Genomic DNA, 17,394 nt, shown 5'->3' on the forward strand with positions numbered 1-17,394 from the left:
CAGGTGCCATTACATGGATCGTTATTCAAAAAAATTTCAATTGCCTCAGGGAGTGCAAATAAAATGCACCCTCTACGTTGGGGGGAGGTCACAAACGGAAAAGATCTTCTACATGTATAGCATTCCTCACAGTGTGTTTAGCTCAAAAGTCTTTCGGTCAATCTGCTGAACAGAACAGAGAGTTGGTGTGGTTTTCTTTGATGCATTAAACTGCATTAGAGCAAACAAAAAACGTTAAAACATTTCTCTATGCGATTTGTATATTTTGTTCACGGGCGGTATTTTCAAATCAAGCTTTTAGTTTTAACCTGGGTATCATTTGCCCAACTGGTTATTAAGACAATTATCAACAAGTAACGGTACCTTAGGGAGTAATTTTGATTGAACAATTTCAGGGTATATTGTTCTTTTACAGGCAGTTTTGATCTTTTGAGTAACTTTTGCGTTTAAGATAGTTCTCTGGCATTTTTATTCTCTGTCAAGTTCTCATAGTTCAGACTTTTTGCAAGTTGCAACAATGTTGCATGTAGATGTAAATATCTTTTGGTATCAATAATCAGTTATTTATAAGCTCTGTAACTGCACCCCCAAGTAACGGCACCTGCTCTGTAACTTGCACCCCCAAGTTACAGAGCAGGTGCCATTACATGGATCGTTATACAAAAAAATTTCAATTGCCTCAGGGAGTGCAAATAAAATGCACCCACTACGTTGGGGGGAGGTCGCAAACGAAAAAAGATCCCCTACATGTATAGCATTCCTCACAGTGTGTTTAGCTCACAAGTCTTTCGGTTAATCTGCTGAACAGAACAGAGAGTTGGTGTGGTTTTCTTTGATGCATTAAACTGCATTAGAGCAAACAAAAAACGTTAAAACATTTCTCTATGCGATTTGTATATTTTGTTCACGGGCGGTATTTTCAAATCAAGCTTTTAGTTTTAACCTGGGTATTATTTGCCCAAATGGTTATTAGGACAATTATCAACAAGTAACTGTACCTTAGGGAGTAATTTTGATAGAACAATTTCAGGGTATATTGTACTTTTAAAGGCAATTTTGATTTATTTGAGTAACTTTTGCGTTTAAGATAGTTCTCTGGCATTTTTATTCTCTGTCAAGTTCTCATAGTTCAGACTTTTTGCAAGTTGCAACAATGTTGCATGTAGATGTAAATATCTTTTGGTATCAATAATCAGTTATTTATATAAACATAGCCGGCAGACTGCCGGAATAGCTGCGAAATAGACTTGTGTGCCATAAAATACAGAAATAGATACAGAAAAGAGTTGGAAAAATTTTCCGCGGCCAAATTTTATTCAAAGGGCGTGTACATCTGAGAATAAATCTGGGTGTAAAAACTTCTGCAAAGACAAACATAGCAACCAGATTGCACAAAAACAGTTGCAACAGCTTTGTAGTTCTGCAGTATCAAAAATAAAGACCAAAGACAAAAATATCATTTTTTACTTATTGCTGAAATGTAAAATTTTGATTTAGAAGGAAGTGTATATATTATGATTTACTTCCCCCAAATAAAGTTTAATTAGATTTTAAAACACTCAGTGGACCTTTATTTAAATTCAAGTGAGCAAAATGAAATTTATGAAATCATTTTTAAAGTCGCTTGACCAGAAACTTAACTACTCACAAAATTCTTTAAAATTTCATGAATGCTCAAACAGCAGATTTGCAGAGCATGAAGTCATATGGTTGCAAGGAAAATTTTGACAACCAATTTAGAAAATCAAGGGACGGACAACAATAACTATGATTGCTAACGCACCTTCAAAAAACTGATTGGGATCTTTTCCGTTTGTGTCCCCTCCCCCCCCCCACTAAGTTATGCAACCCCAAAATACAAAGCTGGTGCCATTAAATGGATCGTTATTCAAAAAATGTCAGGTGCCTCAGGGGGTCAAATAAAATGCACCCACTACGTTGGGGGGAGGTCGCAAACGAAAAAAGATCCCCTACATGTATAGCATTCCTCACAGTGTGTTTAGCTCACAAGTCTTTAGGTAAATCTGCTGAACAGAACAGAGAGTTGGTGTGGTTTTCTTTGATGCATTAAACTGCATTAGAGCAAACAAAAAACGTTAAAACATTTCTCTATGCGATTTGTATATTTTGTTCACGGGCGGTATTTTCAAATCAAGCTTTTAGTTTTAACCTGGGTATTATTTGCCCAAATGGTTATTAGGACAATTATCAACAAGTAACTGTACCTTAGGGAGTAATTTTGATAGAACAATTTCAGGGTATATTGTACTTTTAAAGGCAATTTTGATTTATTTGCGTAACTTTTGCGTTTAAGATAGTTCTCTGGCATTTTTATTCTCTGTTAAGTTCTCATAGTTCAGACTTTTTGCAAGTTGCAACAATGTTGCATGTAGATGTAAATATCTTTTGGTATCAATAATCAGTTATTTATATAAACATAGCCGGCAGACTGCCGGAATAGCTGCGAAATAGATTTGTGTGCCATAAAATACAGAAATAGATACAGAAAAGAGTTGGAAAAAATTTTCCGCTGCCAACTTTTATTCAAAGGGCGTGTACATTTGAGAATAAATCAGGGTGCAAAAACTTCTGCAAAGATAAACAAAGCAACCAGATGGCACAAAAACATTTGCAATAGCTTTGTAGTTCTGCAGTATCAAAAATAAAGACCAAAGACAAAAAAATCATTCTTTACTTATTGCTGGAATGTAAAATTTTGATCTAGAAAAAATTGTATATATTATGATTTGCTTCCCCCAAATAAAGTTTAATTAGATTGAAATCCACTCAGTGGACCTTAACTTAAATGCAAGTGAGCAAAGTCTTCTTATGAAATTATTTTTAAAGTCGCTTCACCAGAAACTTAACCCAACCACACACACACAATTCTGTCAAAATTTCATGAATGCCCAAACAGCAGATTTGCAGAGAGCATGAAGTTATATGGTTGCAACAAAAAATTTGTCAACCAATTTAGAAAGTCAAGGGAGGGACAATAATAACTATGCTTGCTAACGCACCTTTTAAATTCTGATTGTGATCTTTTCCGTTTGTGCCCCCTCCCCCCAGTACGTTATGCACCCCCAAGTTACAGAGCAGGTGCCATTACATGGATCGTTATTCAAAAAATTGTCAGTTGCCTCAGGGAGTGCATATAAAATGCACCCACTACGTTGGTGGGGAGGTCACAAACGGAAAAGATCTACATGTATAGCATTCCTCACAGTGTGTTTAGCTCACAAGTCTTTAGGTAAATCTGCTGAACAGAACAGAGAGTTGGTGTGGTTTTCTTTGATGCATTAAACTGCATTAGAGCAAACAAAAAACGTTAAAACATTTCTCTATGCGATTTGTATATTTTGTTCACGGGCGGTATTTTCAAATCAAGCTTTTAGTTTTAACCTGGGTATTACTTGCCCAAATGGTTATTAGGACAATTATCAACAAGTAACTGTACCTTAGGGAGTAATTTTGATAGAACAATTTCAGGGTATATTGTACTTTTAAAGGCAATTTTGATTTATTTGAGTAACTTTTGCGTTTAAGATAGTTCTCTGGCATTTTTATTCTCTGTCAAGTTCTCATAGTTCAGACTTTTTGCAAGTTGCAACAATGTTGCATGTAGATGTAAATATCTTTTGGTATCAATAATCAGTTATTTATATAAACATAGCCGGCAGACTGCCGGAATAGCTGCGAAATAGACTTGTGTGCCATAAAATACAGAAAGAAATAAAAGACTTGGAAAAAATTTCCGCGGCCAACTTTTATTCAAAGGGCGTGTACATTTGAGAATAAATCTGGGTTTAAAAACTTCTGCAAAGACAAACATAGCAACCAGATTGCACAAAAACAGTTGCAACAGCTTTGTAGTTCTGCAGTATCAAAAATAAAGACCAAAGACAAAAAAATCATTTTTTACTTATTGCTGAAATGTAAAATTTTGATTTAGAAGGAAGTGTATATATTATGATTTACTTCCCCCAAATAAAGTTTAATTAGATTTTAACACACTCAGTGGACCTTTATTTAAATTCAAGTGAGCAAAATGAAATTTATGAAATCTTTTTTTGAAAGTCGCTTGACCAGAAACTTAACTTAACTACTCACAAAATTCTGTAAAATTTCATGAATGCTCAAGCAGCAGATTTGCAGAGCATGAAGTCATATGGTTGCAAGGAAAATTTTGACAACCAATTTAGAAAATCAAGGGACGGACAACAATAACTATGATTGCTAACGCACCTTCAAAAACCTGATTGGGATCTTTTCCGTTTGTGTCCCCTCCCCCCACTAAGTTATGCACCCCCAAAATACAGAGCACGTGCCATTAATTGGATCGTTATTCAAAAAAATGTCAGGTGCCTCAGGGGGTCAAATAAAATGCACCCACTACGTTGGGGGGAGGTCGCAAACGAAAAAAGATCCCCCACATTTATAGCATTCCTCACAGTGTGTTTAGCTCACAAGTCTTTAGGTAAATCTGCTGAACAGAACAGAGAGTTGCTGTGGTTTTCTTTGATGCATTAAACTGCATTAGAGCAAACAAAAAACGTTAAAACATTTCTCTATGCGATTTGTATATTTTGTTCACGGGCGGTATTTTCAAATCAAGCTTTTAGTTTTAACCTGGGTATTATTTGCCCAAATGGTTTTTAGGACAATTATCAACAAGTAACTGTACCTTAGGGAGTAATTTTGATAGAACAATTTCAGGGTATATTGTACTTTTAAAGGCAATTTTGATTTATTTCAGTAACTTTTGCGTTTAAGATAGTTCTCTGGCATTTTTATTCTCTGTCAAGTTCTCATAGTTCAGACTTTTTGCAAGTTGCAACAATGTTGCATGTAGATGTAAATATCTTTTGGTATCAATAATCAGTTATTTATATAAACATAGCCGGCAGACTGCCGGAATAGCTGCGAAATAGACTTGTGTGCCATAAAATACAGAAATAGATACAGAAAAGAGTTGGAAAAAATTTTCCGCTGCCAACTTTTATTCAAAGGGCGTGTACATTTGAGAATAAATCTGGGTGCAAAAACTTCTGCAAAGATAAACAAAGCAACCAGATTGCACAAAAACATTTGCAATAGCTTTGTAGTTCTGCACAGTATCAAAAATAAAGACCAAAGACAAAAAAATCATTCTTTACTTATTGTTGAAATGTAAAATTTTGATCTAGAAAAAATTGTATATATTATGATTTGCTTCCCCCAAATAAAGTTTAATTAGATTGAAATCCACTCAGTGGACCTTAATTTAAATGCAAGTGAGCAAAGTCTTCTTATGAAATTATTTTTAAAGTCGCTTCACCAGAAACTTAACCCAACCACACACACACAATTCTGTCAAAATTTCATGAATGCCCAAACAGCAGACTTGCAGAGAGCATGAAGTTATATGGTTGCAACAAAAAATTTGTCAACCAATTTAGAAAGTCAAGGGAGGGACAATAATAACTATGCTTGCTAACGCACCTTTTAAATTCTGATTGTGATCTTTTCCGTTTGTGCCCCCCTCCCCCAGTACGTTATGCACCCCCAAGTTACAGAGCAGGTGCCATTACATGGATCGTTATTCAAAAAATTGTCAGTTGCCTCAGGGAGTGCATATAAAATGCACCCACTACGTTGGTGGGGAGGTCACAAACGGAAAAGATCTACATGTATAGCATTCCTCACAGTGTGTTTAGCTCACAAGTCTTTAGGTCAATCTGCTGAACAGAACAGAGAGTTGGTGTGGTTTTCTTTGATGCATTAAACTGCATTAGAGCAAACAAAAAACGTTAAAACATTTCGCTATGCCATTTGTATATTTTGTTCACGTTCAAATAAAGCTTTTAGTTTTAACCTGGGTATTATTTGCCCAAATGGTTATTAGGACAATTATCAACAAGCAGCTGTACCTTAGGGAGTAATTTTGATTGAACAATTTCATGGTATATTGTACTTTTAAAGACAATTTTGATCTATTTGAAAAACTTTTGCGTTTAAGATAGTTCTCTGACATTTTTCTCTGTCAAGTTCTCATAGTTCAGACTTTTTTCAAGTTGCAACAACGTTGCTGGTGGATTTAAATATCCTTTAGTATCAATAATCAGTTATTTATATTAACATAGCCGGCAGACTGCCGGAAGAGCTGCGAAATAGACTTGTGTGCCATAAAATACAGATAGAAAAAGATACAGAAAAAAGTTGAAAATTTATCGCGGCCAACTTTTACTCAAAGGGGGTGTACATTTGAGAATAAATTTTGGTGCAAAAAATTCTGACGACGCAGAGTTCCGAGCCTCCAACCCCAGCTTAAGAACCCCATGCATTAACCACTAGGTTACACTTCCCTTATTGGCTCCTAAATTACAAACAGATTTGTTTTAGAACCAAACAAAACAAATTCTGAATGCGAGCAACTCAGTTCACGCGAAAAGCAAGAAATCAAATGTAAAAAATGACTGAAAACGTGAAGCAACAGAATGTACTAGGACAAAATTTGAAACAAAAAGCAGATTCAGACGACAAATCAAAAAAATCAAGAGCACCGCAATATAGCTCCGCTCAGCTTACAATTTCGCAGCTAGTAAAACAAACATTAAATCCAATTTCCAGGTGTTTTTGCTAATTGTGACAATTTTCTGACTCTCTCCAGATTTTAGAGCAATTTTGAACTTTTTCATATTTCATTGCCTGTTTTGAAATGATCTTTTGCTTTTGATACTAGGAAGAAACAATCAAATGATCGATGGGCCTGTTGATACTGATAAAACAAAAACTGTGATTTTCAAGGGAAATTCTGTTTCATTGCTGTTTTTCGCGGGTTTAACCATCACGGAGAGACCGTATCGTAAAAGATTTAAAAAACAACCGCAGAAAAATTGCACAGTAGCCAAAAATCGCGAAAACAATGTCCCAAAAAATATCAGCTTTTGAATTTTTTTTTTCGTGGTTTCTTCGGTTTCCTTTGTATTTGTTGTTCTGATCATTTTCTGCAGCGTCTAATCCCAAAATCTTTGATTTCTCACAATTTGACCGAAAAATTCGTCTTTTCATTGAAGGCTGATACGTCATATTTTGATTAATAATCTGTATAAACTATTGCTGCCTCTATTAGCTGCTATCAATTAGCCTTCAAATAAAATGACACACATTCACTTGACCTTATCTCTTTGAATTAAAGTAAAGAAAAGTCAATTTCAAAGTGAGGAAGTAGTTTTTGAGAGTGAGGTAAGTCACCAGTGACCAAAAATTTGGTGACACGAATGAACAAAAAACTCGCTCCAATAAGATTGAAAAAAAACGTCACGCACGCAGTTCAGTTGAAATTGTATAAACGAGTTAACAAAAAGCAGACTTGAAGTGCTTGTGATGTGATATGGTCGTAACAAAAATATTGATGACGAAATAATAAAACCAAGAGAAGGCCGATAATAGCCCCAGCAATCGATGTGCGGCTATTAATAAAGATTCAAGAATGAAAACCAACTGGCAAGGGAACACATGCAGCAGTTTTGACAATTTTTGATGTGGATAACGCATGTATACGTTTGCAGGCCTAAAATTTTTGATGATGCTTGAGCGCCAAGATCGTCCAGCAAAAAATGAGATCAATGTTAACTTTGTGTTTGCTACTGTTATTTAGACGTTTGGCTTCAGAAGAACCAAGCCCAGCGATTGTCGAAAGAACGTTTTTAGTTATCGTAGTTCAGCCAGAATAGCAGTTCTTCTGACAGATTTTGCCAGATCACCGTTTTTACTCAGTATCTTGCAATTATATCATTCTTCTGTCAGAATTTGCGAGATAAACATTTTTCTTCCTTTAAGATAGCCATCAATTAAGAAAGAGAATACGTACATGAGGTAAACTTCGGCTCCCCATCCAGAGAGTGCATCTCGGTCGAAGGCATTGACAAGTGACTGGGACACAGCTTCGAATAGCTGGTCTGGCTTCAGTCCAGGTTTCCAAAGAGCCTCACACATACCGTACAACTCATCGCTACCAGTGCCTCCTACTGCAAAGTCCTGGGCTGTGCACTCGGCTCCGATTAAGTCTGTATTTGCTATCTTTGGCTGACCTGTTTCTTCGTCAAAATAGGCGATGATGGGATCTACGAAGAATGGGCCGAATCTAAAAAAGCGAAGTGATTAAATGTAAACTATCAACAATTTTTTTTTATTTGAGCCTACCCTTAAAACTGAGACTTAAGTTTAAACATAACCGACTAACGTCGGGCGAATTGCTCTCAAACGACCGGCGAGCGGTTGGCTTGGTCAGTAGCTAGCCACGGGGGGGGGGTCAACAAAGGGGGGGGGGGTGTCAACCTCTAAGAACCGCCCCTCACACCATAAGTATAAGTATAAGTCTCCAAGACAGTTTGAGCTGAAACAGACCTGAAAGGCTCTAAGAGCACATAATGCCTGCTGGGCGCTACCTGTTTATCCCGTTTTTGAGGACGAAAAGTCAAAAGCGTCAGACGAAAAATTGGTCAAGCGAAAAATCGCATAAAAAAAAAGACCGACAGGACTAATATAATTGCTACAAACTTCGTTTGAGAGCAATTAATAAAGAAATTTAAAAGGTTGAGTAGTCAATGAGTCTCTAAGGGCTCCTTGCCTGCAAGGCGACGAGCTTTTGCTTTATTTTCATGAGAACGAATGAGAAAGAACATGCCACAAACAAGAAATCTATCAAACTTATACTATAACGTAAACCGTGCAATACCTTTGCACCATTTATTCAATGAATGATAAAAAAGAATTCACTTTACATCAAGACAACAGATCATTTTGATTCAACTATCAGTGAGCTCAATTTTAAAAAGAACATCTGATTCTAACCTGCGTTCATAGAGGATATTTCTGATCATTGCAAGTAGGACGTCAAAGTTCAGCTCCCTCTCCTCTCTCAATTTGAACAGGTTGGCTCTAAATGTCAATCTCTGATACACTGTTTGCACATCAGTGGCCAGACCAGCCAGTCCAATGAACAGTCGAGGCCCCATACGGAATATCTTTTTAAAGTTTGTGTCGATGGTTTGGAACTGTATGCCCAAACGAGTATCTGCAGCGATGGCCACACATCCTTCCCCCATCATAGCAACTATGGAGCTGCCATTATACTCCGTTATAGACTGAAATTGCATATCTCAGCACCCCTTTTGTGTTAACTTTATGTGGAAGAAACTATTAGCAACGCTTTGATGAACACTTGGAAAACCTTACACATTTATTGACCTTTCTTCTACACTGCCTTCTTAGATTTCGTATATAACAACAACACTAAATCAGTACCTTTTGTTTTAACAGTTAATCTTTTCGGAGAGAAAATTGCTAGTAAATAACTACTTCACTTTAGTTAACGCACACGTCTTTGAACTAGCCGCCACAAGTACAACACGTGTAGTATAGCAATACCAATAGCTTCTTGTCTAGATCACTAGCTTCTTGTCAATTTTTCGGAGCATCCAAGTTTTTCTGAACATTTTTCTACTATATTTAATTGGAAATTTAATTATGTTGCGCTTGAAAGCCATAAACCAGTACACTTAAAAGACTGCTCTTTTATCAAATATGCGACCAAAGTAGCAAGATATAAACAAGAATTTTTACAAGAACTAGGCACAGTAGTTTAAAAAATTTTGAATTGCTCTAACGTTGACGCAGAATTTTATATATTCAAAAACTGTGCGAAGAACCGGTTTGCAAATTTCAAATCAAAAGTAAACAACCAAGAGTCAGGCGCCTAATGAGTTCACCAATGCATTCAAAAATGCAGGTGAATAGTAACAGGGCACATAGGCTGTAGAAAAGGTAACCTGACAAATTGCAGAAGCTATATAGATTCAAAATAGTCAGAGATAAGATTGAGAGAAGTAAAATTTACCATAAAAGAATCCAAAGGAAAAAATTAAAAATTTCATAGCAGTTATAAGGGACTCCAGATTGACCTCCAAATTCAAGAAGAAAATCTTGCAGAGACAATACTTTTCTACTTCTAAGCTGTTTAATGATATCGATTCCAGGAAAATCCGGAGTACGGTTTCTTCAGGAGACGATCATTTGAGTAAAACTCTACCTAAAACACGGCCTCTGAAGTTGTTCCGTGGTTGTCCCACTTGATTAACGGACCTTTTACAGAAGGAATGTTTTCGAGTAATCAAATGGAAGCTAAAACTGTTCCAATGCCTAAGCAGGGACCTAACCTTGAATAAATCAAATACATTCCAGCATCTTAGTTAATAGTTTGTATAAGGTTTTCGAGAAAACAATGATTAATCGATCCACAATTATTTAGGGAACTTTTAAAGTTATTAATCCAAGAATAAGGCTTTAGGAGCAAATATAATTCACTAGACGCCTTAGTGAACTTCTCTAATAAAAATCAAAAAGCAAAAAACTGCTTTTTGGATCAAATGAAAGCGTTCGACGCCATTAACATAACATAATTTAATTTAAACACAAACGTGGTCTGATCATCATTGTGAAAAAAGGTTTCAAACAAATTTTAATTAATGGGCTCTACTCTAAGCCCAATTCTTTTTAAAAATATGCATTGCCTTAAGTACGTCAATCTCTAAATTCGATTGTTTTTGCCGACGACACAAATTTGACAGCTGTTGACTGCAACAAAAAAATTAAACTAAAACCAGAATCCTGTATTTTTTGCTTCAAATAGGCGATAACTGTTTTTGAATTGCACATATTTTTAGCTTTCAGAGACAAGCCGAGATCTTTAGACAATTTACAGCGAAGAAATTCAATTCGTGATCCAAGTGGTCAATATCCGGTCGCTGCATTCGAAGGTCCACCCATCATCTGTTTAATGAACCGGTATCGACAAGGAGGCTCGGTAAGGTGTGTTTGCACATAAAGTTCCGACCCCACTCATCCACATTTTTGGCATATATGTCTACCAAATGAACAGATAGAAAAACCTCCAAAAACTCAAGTTTTTCTGCATGAACAAAATGTGCATGAACAAAAAGATCGCCTCCAAAGAAAATAACTTAGTGGAATCAGAAATGCCGTAAAAGATTGATGAGATCAGTCATTATTAAGAAAGCAAATCCAGACGAACAACAAAATAAATAACAATAACAACAAACATTAATTACATCCAAAATTTTATGACCATTTCAAAAAAACTTACTAACAAGGTCAAAATAGCGTTGCATAAAACTGAACCTAAACAAAATAACATGTACTTCACTAGAAAAGATAGGGGAACACGCCATAAAAAGGCTCGGTAACAGCAGACAAAAAGAACAAAAAACAGCCAAGATAAAAAAAATGCCTTATATTTCGAAAACAATTAATTCCAAAGTAATGACATCCATTAGATAGCAATTGAAAACATCAATCATGTTTATAATCACATGCGCCTCCAAAGGAGGGCATTCAGACCTGTCATTAATCAATTTTTTATGCGGTCACACAAAGAACAATCAATAGAGACAAGAAAAAATTCAATTAAAACTTGTGAGAAAAAGCTGTCGAAGTCGTAAAGCCATATTATTCCTCTCAAAAATGTACAATTGAGCCTTACTCGAACGCCAAAAAACGTGGTATAGCACTTCTCATGGGCATAGGACCTCTCATGAGAATATGTATTAAGTAAACCAAAAAAGAAAAAGGCAAAACTCAGAAATCCGTTTGCTTTTTTCGAAAACAATTCTTTTCAAAGCCATGAGGCCCTTTAGCTACAAAATGCGAATAAAAATAGGTCCACCTATTCGTCCAAACGAAGCGCTTGAGACCTGCAATTATTCAGAGTATGTCTTGCGTCTACAAAAAGAACATTAAAAATAGACAAAAATCAAAAATTAGTTTACTTTTCGTGCGGAAAACCCGAGTAGCAGCCAGTAAAATCAAAACTAATTCTTTGAAAAACATTAGAGTTTGAAAACTTTCACCTTCCCTAGACAAACAATAATGTCATATGTGACCTGTAAATAACGGGACGAGGCAACAAATAGATAACAAATAGGTAACAGTGTTTTCAAAGTCATGAAAGCCATCAGCTATCTACTCCGATCAGAAAAAAGGCTCTTTAATTTCTCCATGGAAAGCCAATTAGACCTGTAACTATCCAAGTAATTTCAGACAACTTAAACCACTAAGAAAAAACGACAGCTGAAGACAATTGTAAACAAAATCATTTGAATTCTTCGAGAAAGGCATGTCGAAGCCGTTAAAACCATAATCTATGCCTTTCAAGACTTTTATATGTTTAATTGTGCCTTAGTTTGAACGTCAATAATGTTATATGTCAGCTGTCAAAAAAGTGATAATGACACAGAACGACAAAAATTGAGAAAAAAAGGGCCAATACAAAACAAATTAAAACAAAAATCGTGAAATCTCTTCGTATCAAAGCCAGAAATCCATAATTTATGCTTAAAACCACAAAAAGGATTAAAATTTAATTCAGTAGAAAGAAGAAGAAGAAGAAGCATTCTTTCTTTGCTGACACTAAGCTACAAGTTGACCAAATTAGTTGACCAAGAGAAAAATAGTGGCAAATTTCAATAAGGTACTGTTTATTTAAAAAGCAAACAATTTAAAAAGTCAAAACGACCAAAACCTTTCGAGTAAATGAACTGGATACATTAATTTGGAACTGTTTAGGAAGAAATTTGGACCTTTCAACAGTGTGCTTTGATCCTATTTGTTCTGTTCTTTAGTTAACATAAAAAAGAGCGAATTCTTTTTTAAAAAAGACCGACTGATTACAATCCAAACTATTTTTGGATTGTAACAGTCCAAGATTGAACCAAAAAGAGCCCTGATGTTGCTGTTCGTCCATATAGAAAACTCTGTTGTTTCGAAGGCTTTAGACCTCGATAATCTGCCAAATAAAAGATAAAAAGTAAATGCTGCGTTTTTGAAAAATCGTAAAGTTATCAAAAAACGGCAAAAATTTGATTCTAGACTACTCTCAATGGAAGTGGAAGTAAAACTAGCTCTCTTTGTAGTTTACAAAGATTGTGTTTGTTGTTTTTGGGTGTGTACTTCCGGAAAATTTAACTGACGAAGTTTTAGGGAAAATTCCGGAAAATGTGAATAAAAACAACGGAAATCCGTCTATTATTCACAAAACTTCAAACCTGGATAACTCCCTGTAAAATACAAAATTCAAAAAACATCTTTTTAATTTCATATTCTACGCTGGAGGGGCTTTTTAATGATACCACTCGCAACTCTACGATGAATATTTCGATCGGTCAAAATTGTCTGAGCAAAAAAAACCATTTGAGTATATAGTTCCTCCCCCCTCAAGAAGGGTCGGAACAAAAAATGCCAAAAGTCACAATCTGATATAGATTCACGCTACTGGTCACTGCCATTTGATTTAATGAGATCGTGCCACAAAACACTCGTAAGACTTCACAAAACTCGATCACCAATTCTTATTAATCATTCAGTTATACTTGCTTACTAAACAATACGGAAATCGTGAAATTTATTTTTGGTTTCTAGTATGATAGTGTTAAATTCCAGTGGATTGAATGGAACGTATCTGTAAATTAAAACTGTTGACCCAAAATCACAAAGTATTCGAAAAAATGGGGAATTCTGAACAAAAACATTAAGTTTCTGAAATTTGTTTTTAAAAAAATTGCGAGAAAAAACTAACAATCACGCAATTAAAAATCAAAAAAGTTACGACGTATTTCTACCAGGTTAAAATTGCTTAACAAAGATGATCTGGTCGTTTGAAGGCAGTAATGGTCAGTCGAAGCATTAACAAACAATAAGAGCAATCTGAGCCATATCAATTGCTGAAATAGTTAATTCAAATCATTGCACGACAGCTGTTGATCACGTCTATAACTCCAAAGGATTCAAAATTCTAAAGGATGGATGTACTGACAAGCAGCTGCTTAAGACAATCGAGCTGCGCTCAACAGTGGACATTATATACATAGGTTTCAGGCATTTCTCTATTCACACCAACGCCGACAATGCAACGTGCTGTGGATGCCTTGATAATCAGATCGATTATGCTGGCGACACTGTGCCCCTTTAGCAATTGATCGAGGCACAAATTGATACCATAGCAGGAATCGGCAGAGAGTTCGTTGTCAAAAAAAATACCGGTAGGATAAAACAAATATGCCAAACAAGTTCAATCATTGTTCTTTTTAGGGAACATCGCGAACTTTCAGCAGATTGCAATGGCAAAACACAAATTTTGTTAAACAAGATCTGCCAAATCCTCTCAAAACAGTTCCGGTGAATCGCATACTCAGAGACCAGTACGGCGTAAGGCTATAAGAGTACTTAATGCCCTCCGGGCGTTACCTGTATTCCATTTTCGAGGTCGAAAAGTCAAAAGGGTCAGATGAAAAATCAGTCAAGCGAAAAACCGCATAAAAAGACCACAGGACTAATATAATTGCCAAACTTCGAGAGCAATTAATAAAAGAGGACGGTGGTCCGATCCACGCGTCGTAAAAGGAACAAGCTGACGAATGAGGTAGGTTGGGATTCGACGGTCTCAAAAGCGCAAAAATTGAGAGGACTGATTACAGACCAATGAGAACGGACTGGCGGGCGCAACGATCAAAAGATCAAGAGTCTGCTAAATGTGCATCACAGTTTGCAAGCCCCGGGCAGGACTCGTCATTGATGTAAATAGAAGTCACCAAGAAGAGCGAGTGAGACATAAGATCCCTGGATGTGGTGAACGACTCCTCCAGAAAGCAAAATCAAGAGTCGCGAGAAAACCTGTAGAGCTGAAACTGGCCGATTAAACACGTCCCGAGCAGAAGATGAGCCCGCTTTGCCACGAAATTAAGTCGGCCAGTATTATGTCTCGACATCTTGCGAGCTGCAAAAGACGAAGCGAGTGGCCCTCTAAGTGGGTGACTACACAAACAAGACAAGACAAGAATGATGCTAGCAAATCGACGAAGTTAACAAAACCAATCAAGGGGACCGGTGGTCGACGGTTCTGGACACTGCTCATCTCTAATACACGTTCTTTGTTCTGACCATTAACCGAGAGAAAGGCCGAGACTGATGACAAAAATTGCATGAAAAAGCAATCACTCATGTTTTACGGAGCAGAAGGGCAGAATTCTTACAGCTTCCAGTTCTGCAATCAAGTTTACGGTGTTTCTAATAAATGCGCCATTAATTTTTTCGAACAAAAATCCAAAGAATGTTTGTGGAAAGTCAATCAGTCAAGTTTAGACAACAAATGACTAACAATTATGACTCTTCTAATTACCAGATCAAGGTGGCGTTTTTTCCTAAACTTTCCCAAGTTTTTTCAGCTATAAAGCTGACGCATATTCTTAACCCAAACAAAAGCAAAAACGCCATCGGAAGCATTCGCTTTTTTCCACTTAGATTAGATCACAGACATAAGAATTTTCTGAACTATCGGTTTTGACTATTAAACAGACAAAATGAAAACATCGTCGGCTAACAATTTAACTATAAGAGTCGATTGCTAACAGATAATTTCACTGGTGTGTACTTGGAACCCGGAATTCTAAGTTGGTGTAATTCGGATGAGAGTAATTTTGCATGAATTTGCCTACTAATTCTCTAATTTGCCTACATTGTGAACACTTCGCACATAACCCAACATAAGGCTAGACAGATAGTCACATGATCAGTAGTGATCGTACAGTAGTTTAGATGAAGTCGTTACATCAGAGATCAGTCAGCCTATGAGCAGTTAAGGGACACTTTCGGTCGTAACAAAATAGCAACTGCTTTGTGTTCAATCAATTTGGAAGCTGGTCATCTCAATTAGAAAAAATAATTTGTCCCGATAACTAAATATACGTCAATAGGAAGTTACCGGGAAAATCAATACAATCCACAACTATGCTTCAAAAATAATTTGTTACTATGTATCGCAATGATCTGGCCAGCAGAAAACCAATTACCTCTCATTCACTCAATTCGCAATCCGTTTTATAAATTTTCCCATCTCAACTGTTGCCGTGTATTTACTTACCATTATTCAATTCGTTCCTCTGGCGTATTTGGCTCACACAAACGTCAATCAATCTGAAATGCAATTTCAGCAATTAAACATTAGTCTTCAAAATATCTTCATAAAACGGTTATGCCACTAATAAAAACAAGGTGAAATTAATCAAAAAGACGAGATGTATCGAAACATCCAACTGAAATTCATGGTTACGAACTTATTGCAACATCCAATTAGACCTTTAACTGCGCTAGATATAATCAGGCTAAACGAAAAAAAAAACAAACGATTCATGCATGCATCTCTAAGACAACCTGAACGTTATTTCGATTAATTATCACCTTAAGATTTGTTGATAAAAAATTTGTCTTGGTACGTTGGCAGGACAGAACGAATGGTATTCTAACATGATTCCGGGATGTCTACTTTATTACAATGATTATCGCAAGATTCGGCCACTAAAAACTCTATCATTTCAACAAAAACCACTTTTGTTCCAATTAAGCTGTGCTTTTATCCACTTATATTATTCTCCTTTATTTTCTTCGGCAACGCATTGAGTTAAAAATTAGTTGAAAATTAAACAATTGAAAGAATAAATCTACACAACAGTGACAACGGAGAAGCTTAGTTATCATTGCAGCTCAGTTTTTAAACGTTGCATCTTCTTGAATCTTTTAAATCGGCGTCTTCTTAAAATTTAAATTGAACAAAAAGAAAGTACTAACAACGACAGCAATAGAAAATACCATTTGAAATATTTCAGATTTCTACATTCTGAAAGAATTGTCGTTCTCTAACTGTTATTTATAAATATACCTAAAAACATCCAAATTTTTCAAGTTCCATGTAAGGGCACTACGTAATCATCGCTAAATTTTATTCATATTTTACTGCGTTGTTTTTTCACGGAAATCACTCAAACAAATATAATTTTTTTCATACAATTCATATTAACAAATTAAAAATTCTTAAAAATTCTTACTGCGTTGTTTTTTCACGGAAAGCACTCAAACAAAAATAATTTTTTTCATTCAATTCATATTAACAAATTAAAAATTCTTAACACCAGTCAATAATTCCAAGAAAACTACCTTCCCATAATATTCATCAAATTTATAACCATTTAGATATATAGGTATGAAATGTTTTGTTAAAGCTTTATAGGTATGCAGTTTTCGTTCCGACCAACTATCTTAGGGGGAGGATTTATATACTCAACTGGTTTTTTTGTCCAGCCAATTTTCGCCGATCGAAATATTCATCCTACAGAATTGTGAGTGGTATCAATCGGAAGCTTTTCAAGCGTAGAATTTCAAATTGAAAAGATTTTTTTTTTGAAATTCGTTTTTTTCCGAGTTACGGAGGTTTAAGGAATTGTGAACGTTAGCCTAATTTCCGTTGTTTTGCTCACATTTCTCCTAATTTTGCTTAAATTTTGATCA

The 17,394-nt window shown here is 35.8% G+C and overlaps 2 protein-coding genes across 2 annotated transcripts in view; one reads left to right on the forward strand and one right to left on the reverse strand.

Moving 5' to 3' along the window:
• Positions 1 to 17,394, forward strand: part of LOC142358570 (BTB/POZ domain-containing protein KCTD12-like) — a 554,440-nt gene that overhangs the window by 518,069 nt on the left and 18,977 nt on the right. The gene's annotated exons all lie outside the window — the stretch shown is intronic.
• LOC142358572 (proteasome subunit beta type-3-like) overlaps positions 1 to 17,394 on the reverse strand; it is a 361,488-nt gene that overhangs the window by 31,922 nt on the left and 312,172 nt on the right. Inside the window, exons 2-4 of the mRNA XM_075409988.1 lie at positions 15,974 to 16,028; positions 8,836 to 9,128; positions 7,853 to 8,125 (exon numbers count right to left, since the gene is read on the reverse strand). Of these exons, the coding sequence (XP_075266103.1) occupies positions 7,853 to 8,125; positions 8,836 to 9,128; positions 15,974 to 15,976 (569 nt within the window). The 5' untranslated portion in view covers positions 15,977 to 16,028. The remainder of the gene's footprint in view (positions 1 to 7,852; positions 8,126 to 8,835; positions 9,129 to 15,973; positions 16,029 to 17,394) is intronic.

Source organism: Convolutriloba macropyga, chromosome 2, assembly GCF_964194025.1.
Source record: "Convolutriloba macropyga chromosome 2, txConMacr16.3, whole genome shotgun sequence".
In the NCBI taxonomy this organism is placed as follows: Eukaryota; Metazoa; Xenacoelomorpha; order Acoela; family Convolutidae; genus Convolutriloba; species Convolutriloba macropyga.